General features: G+C 47.3%; 1 protein-coding gene across 1 annotated transcript in view; it reads right to left on the bottom strand.

The window, feature by feature from the left end:
- Positions 1-5414: 5414 nt before the first annotated feature.
- LOC126573491 (uncharacterized) overlaps positions 5415-10372 on the bottom strand; it is a 4959-nt gene continuing 1 nt past the window's right edge. The window contains exons 1-4 of the mRNA XM_050233656.1: positions 10081-10372; positions 6292-9982; positions 6118-6208; positions 5415-6023 (exon numbers count right to left, since the gene is read on the bottom strand). The exon at positions 10081-10372 is cut by the window's right edge and continues 1 nt beyond it. Coding sequence (XP_050089613.1) covers positions 5947-6023; positions 6118-6208; positions 6292-9982; positions 10081-10100 — 3879 coding nt within the window. The 5' untranslated portion in view covers positions 10101-10372 and the 3' untranslated portion in view covers positions 5415-5946. The remainder of the gene's footprint in view (positions 6024-6117; positions 6209-6291; positions 9983-10080) is intronic.

The raw sequence follows: 10372 nt of genomic DNA, 5'->3' as shown, positions 1-10372 counted from the left end.
TCGACAAAGTCCCGAGAGCGAATGGCGACCGGCGAGAGACGCTCGGTGGGCCATACCAACATCTCGCGCTCGCGCAATCTGTCGGCTACAGCAGGCCAGGCGCCACCCGTGGCCTCACCCGTGACTTCGCACCGTGGACAACATAAAATTGAGCATAACTTTTGGGGAGAGAGAGAGAGAAAGGAAGAAAGACACAGAGAGAGAGAGAGGCTGCATGGCGTGCGTTTGCCAATCTGGCCATCTGGATTTACGAAGCAATAATTTAAAAAAATATACACGAAAAGCGCATGGAAGTAAACAAATAAATGAAAAAAAAGGGTTTTTTTTGTCGACGGGAACAGGCCAGCATGCACACATCAGGATATTTAGCAAATACTCTTTGAGGACATGGAACACGATGCTCTTGGCTTGGTGACCGGAAAGCGCGGCGTCCGCACCCGTGAATCACGCAGGAAAGGTTGCCAGCACACGTGCTCGCCACCCCACCACCGGATTGCCAATGTTTGCTAATCGTCGGGTCCACACGTTGCCGTCCTGTGTGATTGCACGGCTGTTTGCTGGCCCTCCCCGTTTATGGACACTTTTGGGGGGGGGCACCGCAAACCAAAGTGCATGTCATTTCGTTCCAAAACCGTAATCTGCGATAATGGGTTGGATAGGACTATCAGTATTGTGTTTGTGTTTAGATTTTATCGTATTTGATGCATTGTTTTTCGTCCAGTTACTTTCAGGCATGCTCATGCTCATTTGGTTGGATCAATTGATTAATAGAATAACCTAACTGATGTTTGCGCGAGTCCTCTTTAGGTTACATTTGATAATTGCTTCATAATTTTTGAATGAAAGATACTCAGGGCAAGTTCGACTCTTCGGGGATGAAATGGACACTCTCTTTATCAAGTGTCTCATCTCCCAAAAAAATCTGAAGATTAATCTTTTATAAATATTACCTAACTGCATGCTTAAAACTCATTGTCCAACGATAGAAAACTTATACACTGCGCGAAATTAAAATAGCACCACCATGTTTTTCGGCATTATTGTTCCAAAAATCTTAGAAACAATGCCAGTCTCTATGTTAATTTTATCCGTGAGCTCACTATCGATGTTTTGAACTGCTATATGGGATATTTTTTTTTAGTATGAACATTAAAACTCAATATTTAATAAAAAAAAAAGTGCGAAATAAAAATAGCACCACCTCAGGTTAATTTTACTTTTTTCACTCATTTTAAAGAACTATGTTTTGGTTTTCAGGACTATGAAAGTGGAATCTAAGTACGTGCAATTAGCAGGGAAATCATTTTTTTTCCTTTTGATTTAGTTCCTATGATTCCATCTGACCACCTAACTTTAAAGGGTAAAAGGGAAGAGGTAAAAATTATAACCTATTATAATCAGCGAGCTTATCTAACAGAAAAATGGTTCAAATACTTCATCAAGCACACACAGCTGATGGAAAAAGGTTGAAAAAAAACGATAAACTTGATCCTATCGAGAATTGTGGGGAGAAAAGGGGGGTTTCCGCAAAGCATGATAGGACAATCCTACAGATTTTGATGAATGGAAAAAGATCAACATCATAAATCCGAGCAAAATTAGATCTGACAGTGACTACACGTCACGTACAACAAATGCTGGCAGGTAGTGAGCACTTGGAGTTACTCAAAAGACTTGGAGGGCACAAACTAACTAAGCTACATAAAGTGTATTATCTGAGCTTCGCGAAAAATCACATTTCCGGTCCGAAGAATGGAATAACTCGATCATTTATGATTTTAAAAGGTCAACCTTGATGGTTTAGATGACTTACAATACTACTAGCTCGATTTGTGCAATGACTAGATTTAGAAGTGGGCAGGAACTTGGGCGCTCACACATTGAAAATATAGGAAAACTTTTTCCGCCTCAAGTAGGCATCCGTTGGCTTAAAGAACAATAAAAATGCAGTTTGAGGATTATGTACACATGTTAGAGATACTTTTGAATCATCATTGATGGGTCAAGACTTTGTTTTTCAACAAGATAATGCTGCAACTCTTCATTCACAACGCACAAAACGTGGTTTTCTGATAAAAATACAGAAGATATCGAATGGTCAACCCGTTTTCCGGATCTGAATCACATAGAAAACCTTTGGTATATGCTTACACGCCGTGTTTATGAAAACAGAAAGCAATTTGAATGTGTAAACAGGCTGAAATGTCGAGTTCTGGAGCGCTAAGACCAAATCAGTCATCTAATGCTTGAAACTCTGATTTTTTTGTCTCGAAACATTGGTTTAATTGCTGAAATCGCATTTAATTGCAATCAGCTGTTTAATTGAAATCAGTTAGTTCATGAACAAATGCCAAAACCATGATGAATTTTGAGAAATACAAAAGGATTTTGTTGAAAATCATAAGTGGTGCTATTTTTATTTCGCACCCTTTTTTTAGTTTTCCAGGATTTTCTAAAAAAACGGCTAAACCAAACAAAACAAACTCATGCTAGTTTAATCCGTAACAGTTTTTAGCACATGTAGCAGAAAGCATTTGATTGAAACTTAATTATTCGTCTTTTTATAAGAAAAAATCTGGGTGGTGCTATTTTAATTTCGCTGGGTGTATTTGTCGACGTTCAGATGTCCTTCATCATTGCCGTAAGAGTCCCATAACCATCATAATGTGTCAGCATCGTCCCAGGAATGGTAAAGGACGCCTCTGCCGATAAAATGTGGTTAAAGTGATCCACTTCGTGGTTACGAAATATTTACTTATAATTATACATTTTATCACTCAACAGGCACCGGAATTCGGGATAATGTTATAATTTTCAGAGAGAAAACAACTTGAAGATTCCGCAATACCCCACACGACATGACCGATGCACGCATTTTCCAAAGCTTTCAACATTGTGAACCTCTCGAATTTCAAATTTGAAGACTAATATTGTTCTTTTGGGGAGAGAAACAAAAAATAACGGAACCACCGCATCAACTGCTGCTCTTCACGCTCATCCCACTGACGGCAGTGGCTTTACACGTGCGTTCCTGGAATTGCGTAAATTTGCCGGCTCTTGTGCGGGAGTAGCGAGTTAGGCCTCCGCGACGTTTTCTTTATTCGCCATATTCATTCTCGAGACGAACCCCGGCAATTGCTAGCTCGATACTTCTGAGAATCCCGGCGATTGGAACGGAATTCCAACTGAAGTTGACGTTTTGGTTTCAGGTTTTTTTAAACAAAGTTTCTGTTTTGAAACTCGCTTGTATTCCCTGGGAAAATGGATATTTTCATCATACTACAATGGGGTTTTCTTAGAGTTGATGGCCTTTAAAGGGGTTTAAAGTCCAACTTTCTGGTGGAAATTCTATGCGAAAAAGGAGTTGTTTTTGCCGCAAAAACATGCAAATAACACAGTTTGACTACATTACGGACGGTCGCTAGTGCATGCATAATATGATCTACTTCGTCTTTTGTCTAGGCTCTGTGATAAACAACGGAAGTAAACGTGGTTGTCCACAATCCATTCAGCCATCCGAATGGCACCTCAGATTGTAGTCGAATCGTCTATCTTCAATCTGCACGTTGCGTTTGGTTAATTCTGTATGCTACCATGTGCTTGAATTAAATCCTCCAGTGACCGAGATTATTTATCTCGGTTTGTGGTTAAACATTAATGTGCTAGCAATCGGTATTCATCCCTCGTCTGTGGTGCAGATGTGTTCTGCTGAAAACATCGCTGTGTAAGACGCTAAAGTCGGTTTCCTACACATGCCGTGCCACGATTGTTTAATTAAAGCGTCCAAATACTACGTGTCTACGGGCAATCGAACCCGTGGGAGACTCCAGCAGGTGTTGGTTGATCCAATTACCGTGCAGCATCATTTGCGCTGGGAGGCCCTTCTTCCAAGAAGTATCTAGGACCACCAGGGCGCAACCCGGAGAAAGGTAACGAGCTGGAGTGGGACTGGAGGCTAGACTGGAAAGTGCTTGCTCATTACCGCCGGAGGCGTGAGATGAATTCATTAGCAAAACGGCCACCAGACCGACCGACGGTGTCCATTAGTAGCAAAATAGAGCCGCCCGGTAATAGACGCGAGACTGAAACATGCTGACGGTATTCGTAACACCACGTGGTATATCCGGACTCCGGAGCTCGTGCGGGCTCATGCGCTCGCCTACAAAAAGGTGGCCGTGGCCGAGGGCCCGTTACCTTTGCCAAGCTGTTGTGCCCTTATCGGAACCGAACCGAGACAACCCACTCCCAGGCACCATTGCTCTCGTTTTTCGGTTCCGGCTGGCCCGAGGAGGTCAGCCCGCGTGACAGCCAGCCCGGGGGGGGGGGGGGGGGGGGTCGGGGTGGCGTTTGTTCGGCGAGCGGTCCGATACGCGACACCGGAGGCTAATGCCTCGCACAGCGCATTAACACGTGCGTGACGGTCGAGACCGTGCGGTCACGTGTTTCGTCGTTGGAAACTTGAGCATCGGGAGATTTGGAGAATGGCGGGCAAAGAGACAAAATGTGGAAAAATGTAAAGGTGACACGTATTTCAGGCGAGCAACTTTTTTACGAGCGGCCAGGGCTTAACCCGCGCTGTGCTTTGAAACATTGACCGCGCTGTCGCTTTACATAAGCTGACTACGAAATCAGTTTTAAAGTGGCGGCATGATCCGTTATAGTATTTGAATGTTAAACCAATTGGTCCATGTTTTTGTTCCACCGTCCGGAAAGGTTAATCGTGTGCGATGCTTCTTGATTTTTAGATCTTGTTAGCTGAGGCTGAGCACAGTTTTGATTCCCTTTTTATCAATGGAATTCCCTTCACAGACCAACGCTCTGTGGTAATTTGTAACAATTCGGAATCGAATATTTTGAGCGTCTAGAGTTAAACAAGCTGTGGCTTCGTCTGGAAGAACACCCAGGTGTATTCCTTCGTTGTCCTACTCTCAAGATCACTCCCAAACAGACGCGAGAGAAAATGAACGGAAAATTAGAGGGAAAAGCGTAGCAAGCGTGTTTGACAAGCGAGTGAGCGACACTCGCGTGGTGTGAGAGAGAAATGCTACACGTGTCCAGGCATGGCACACTCGTGCGTTACATAATGATGAGACATTCTTCGCCAGGTTGTACTGCGGATCAGGCAAAGTGCAGAGGGAGGCAGGAACGACAACGAGCAGGTGCGGACTTGTCCTACATTTTTCGGCAGACGACTGTGAGCGCACGTGCTGCGGTTATCTGCCCTAACGGTGGATGAAGTGGTACGAGCGGGTGGATTTTTTTTTTACCGTCGCCACAAATTCATCTCAAATTTAATCCTACCAAACGCTTCATTGGGATTCGTTTTAATGAAAGATTAACTTGTGCAGCCTTGGATCCAATCTGCTATTTATTATACAAATGCACGAATACAGTCAATATTATTACAACCTAACTCAACAAACTTATGGCCGAGTTTTATTTTTAGCAACATGTATAAGGGTATGTTTAAAGCTTAGGTACTAGTTAATTCAAACTAATTGTTCGTTTCCCCTTTAGCATTTTGCACGCAACAAGCTCTAATATAGTCAGTCATTATAACATGGGCAACTGCGTTCGAGAAGTTTCTCTCCTAGTAATAGTTGGTAGAGTACCACAGCATTAAAATTGTCCGTACAGAAGAAAATAATTGGTAGAAACATACCGAAAGTATTTAGAGACGACTTAACCACTAACCGGAAAATCATTGACCAGTATTTGTACATTTAAACCAAGATTGTTTATAATGCTATTCTTAAAACCCAACAGAACTGAATGATTGCGTTGGAATTACGATGTTTTAACACAGTTCTCTTGCAAAGCAGAACGTTACCAATTTTGCAAAAATGATTTATTAAAAAACCGCAGCGTAAATCCAAAACTAAACGTAAACCATTTGGACTAAGTCTTAAGTTAAACGATCGGGCGGATCCTGCAATCCTGCTGCCGTTAGTCCGCAGGTACGGCGGTTTTCATCATGAACATCAAAGTCGTCTCGGATGCATTTTGTAACTGGTACCGAGTGCCTGTAAGGAGAAGGAACACCCAAAACACGGAGAAGCCCGTTACGAAAACTGATAGAAAAAGGGGTTCGCGTGATCGCCTTAAACGCTTACTCACCAGCAGGTAGCACGAAGAAATCACCTCCAACGGCGTTCGCCTCGATGTTGTTGATAATGAACTTGGCCCTACCGTTCAGTATAAGGAATCGCTGTAACGAGAAGATGATGGATCATTATGGATTACAGCTGAGTGCAAACTGCGCTCGCCATCTGCCATCGCTGGCCAACTTACCAGAATGCAGCCCTTGGCTCGCGACGTCTTCTTCTTGGCGTTTGGCAGCATCCGGATGAATCCGAAATTGTCCGTCACCGAGCAGCTGTAGAACGAGTACTCGATATCACCGGATCGGTCGAACATCAGGTGTTCGACTGAAAAATGGCGAAAGCCGAGTTTCTCCGGGGCCGGAGTGTTGGTAGGCCGTTCCTTCTGGGACTCGGTGAGGAACATCATCCAATCCAGAACGCGCCGCTTCTCGGCCATGATGTCTTCGGGTGTACTTCCTTCATGGACCGACACGTTGTAGCATTGTGTCGGTTTTTTGCTGCTGGTGCTTGGAATGGGCTCCGCGTCTTGTGTGCGTGGAGCGCTTTTGCCGGGCTGTCGTGGGTTGTCCATTTCATCCCCGGTCGGTGACACATACCCTGCCGACGAAAGGCCGGAATCGAGTGAAAATCCATTGGGTGAAGCACCCATATGGGAGAGCAGCGTGGAGGAAGAGGGAGGTTGCGGACGCTCCTTGGCCGTATTGCTCGATGAGGAAGTGCTGGATGATGGTGATGATGGTGGCAGTGGAATCCGAAAGCCGTCCCTGTCGATCTCGTTCATCATCTTCGGCTTCTGTTTCGGTTTCCTACCCCTCTTTCGCACCGGTTCCGACTGCACCGGTTGCTCTCGCTCGGTTGTCTTCGCTGTCTTGAGTGCTGCTCGTGGTGCCTTCGGTTGCTGCTGCATTTCAGCTTCTTGGTAATACCGCCATACATCTTTGAACGTTGGATTCCGATAGTTGGGTATATCGCTCTGCCCCATTAACGGATTGCGCTTCAGAATATCCTTTGCCACTCGCCGGTTTCGATTACTACGCCGTACTGCTTCCCCGGAAACGGACACCAGCGGGCCATCATCGCTGTTGCTTTCTTCTATCTGCTGCCGGATTCCGTTCGCGACGTTCTTTAGCTGCTTCAACTGTCGCGTCTCATCTGATCGCACCTTTTTCTTCCGTGGCTCACCCTTCGCGGGCTTTATGCGCTTCGCCGCTTTACTGGACATCGATGTTTTCTCCGGGGATTCCACATTTTGCTTTTCCATCACCGGGGGACTGCTGAGGAGGATCGCCGGGGGCTCCGGATCCACCACGGGCAGATTGGTGGCACTGGGCACCGTTTGTTTCCCGATCATCCGTTCGATGGTTCCATTCGATAGACGTTGAAGATAGACAGCTACAGGAGGACAAGTTATTTGCGGAGAGCTTACATCCTCAGTGGCATCGGCCAGCGGTCCCGGTTTTAGTGCCGGTGACGGTGGAAGTTCACTCAGTTCGTCATCGTTCTTGTCTCCCAAGCAACCGTCGCCCACCTCTTTATCGAACAGCTTTCTACGCTGCTTGCCCGGTTTCAGCTTTTTGGACAGCTTGCGAGCGCACGTCTTCTCGATCACCTTGAAGTAGGATACTGTATCCGGATTGACCACAGCCAAGGTGGATCGCTTCCGTGGCAATACCAACGTACGGCGTTCACCTTCGGACTGCCGGTTCGGTGCCACTGACTCGTTGGGCACGAGGCTGCTCTGTGACCTATGTATTTCGTCGACGGCAGCGAGCATATTCATCGAGATATGATCGTGCGGTGAGTTGACGCTCATGATACGCATGGCGGCATTAAACGGTACACGTGCTACGGCACCATTATTCTCATCCTCCATGGCATGCGATTCGAGTGGAGGAGAGCCATCCGAAGAAATGCCCGAAGAGCTCTCACCATCTTGACTCGGTGGCACATTGTTATTGGGACATTCAGCATTGGCGGACGGTTCGGCAACAGTGGTGGGAGGTTCGGTTGCGAGAGGATCGGTCTCGGGAGGATCGGACGCATCGGTCTGATCGCAGAATTCCGACGGCGGATCGAAAATCTCGTGCAGAAGAGGTCGCGGTGTATCGATGTTGGTGATTGGAATGGGTTCCGTGTTGGGTGAGGTGGACCGCTGTGCACGCGTTTCCGGCTCGAGATGCTCCGCAGCGTTGATGCTCGGCATTTCATCGGTTTCCCATTCCTCCATTATCATGTTTATCGTATTGCGATTGGTCCGATTCGCTGACCGCAGGGCTTCCGCTGTTTCTATCGTGCGACTAATAGGTTGCTCGGCAGTGTCCGACCGCGGGACGATGTTGACGGTAGATGATTCCGGAGGCGTTTCGACGTTAGCGTGCGATTCCGGGCAACTGTTATCATGTGTTTCGTTACAGCGTCTACTAATATCCGGCGATTGGACCCTGTTCGCACGGCATTCTTCTTCGTGATCGGTGGCAGTCGCTTGCAGCTCACCGGCAGCTGGTTGTGCTCGTACTTCACCAGCTGCTTCCACATGCTTGTCCGCTGTTGGTACGTTATCTAACGTTTTCCGCGCTTCCGGAGCAATACTCGTAATGGATCGCTTATCCGGCGCTTTGGAGAACACGCCGGGTTCGTTGTTACGTTGATCCTCGTCCTCGCTCTCATCAGATGTAATGTCCGAACTTATCGGCGAGCGGGCGTAAGCCGGGGACAATTGTCGAACTTCATTCCTGTGCTCAGCGAAACTGACATGTTTGATGGACGTGTCGGAGCTCGATTCACATTCTCGCTTGAGAATGGATCGGAGCGGTGTCGAGCAACCATCGTCCCTTCTCTCGACCAGTAGCGTCCGGCGCACTGCAGACCGCGGAGATGACGATCTGCGGGCGAGTAGCAAGCCGCTGAGAGGCGTTGAGATTGGTTGTTGACTTCGGTGTACTGGACTGGGGGTTTCTGGAATGACGATCACTTGCTCCCCACGAGGTGGCGAAGCAAGGATATCGTTCGGTAGAACAGCAATGCCATCAGCTTGGTCTTGGGTGGCCGGTACGATCACATTGATACGCCGCAGAGGAGAACCTGGTGCCGGGGAGTGACGTTGGGGAGCTGCTGGCAGTGACGGAGAGCGACAATGGGGAGAAGCTGGCGGTGACGGAGAGCGACAATTAGGAGAGGAGCGGACACCGCCAAGCTCCGTCGCCTGTCGATCGGGCGCATCCAATTCGTTTGGGCTTAGTTCCGGAATGGGAGATATGCTTTTACTGAGACTCATGAAACCGCTGACAGCACGATCCTGGTGGTTCTGGCCATTGAGCGGCGTACTCGAAGCGATTTGGCGCATTTTTTCCATTTTTAAATCATTCGAACGCTGAGTTCCCTTCAGCAGTGCTTTACGTTCGAGATCCGATGCCAATCTGGACGATTGGGCAATCCGTGACCGGAATGGACTGCTTCTGCCCGGAGACGTGACCGCGATGGAAGGTGATCGCAGCTGCTGTTGGCTCGTGGCATTGCTACGACGAGGGCTCAAAAACGATGGCACTCTGTTTTCATTGTGGATGATTGTGTTCACTGAATTGGGCACGGCCGGAGCTTCGGTGGCAACAACAATCTCATCAGCATCCGCTTCGCTGCCTCTAGCTGATGCTGCTGATGGGATCGCCTTCGCTGGTGACTTCGGGCTCGCTGGTGCTGGTAGCTTATCGAACTGAAACCGTATTTGGTTGTCATCATCATCGAACAGCACGTTCAGCCGGGGTCTCCTAGATTTGCCATCCTGGTTGCGTATATACTCGATCAGCTTGTTCCCGCTCGATGAGTCGAGAACATTTTCCGGAACCAAACCATCGATATCCGACAAACGCACCGCTGGGTATCTGCGTGTGGTGCGCGAAGTGCGCGACATGAAAACAAGCGAAATGCGACAACGATTAAACACTGGGTTTTAGGTGGTTCCACTTACGCAAGCCCTTACTTTCCAGTCGAAAAGGCCATGTTTAGGAAATGATCACATCATCCTCGACAAAAAAGGCAACTGGATTCTTGGCGCGCACAAAGGCACACACGCACGCACGCACAAAAACACACACGCCAAACCTGGTTTTATTCCGATCCCGTGCACGAATTGTGTAATATTTGCCTATTTGCTCACTGTCTCGCTACAACTGTACGACCAAAGACGATATGCTGCCGTTCCACGAACAGGTTTTCTCTTGAGATCAACGCAAATTTCACCGATTTTGTTGTGGAAATAAGGACGCTTCGTT

The sequence above is a fragment of the Anopheles aquasalis genome, chromosome 2, assembly GCF_943734665.1.
Source record: "Anopheles aquasalis chromosome 2, idAnoAquaMG_Q_19, whole genome shotgun sequence".
Lineage (NCBI taxonomy): Eukaryota > Metazoa > Arthropoda > Insecta > Diptera > Culicidae > Anopheles > Anopheles aquasalis.
This window is presented reverse-complemented; position numbering and strand designations above follow the sequence as displayed.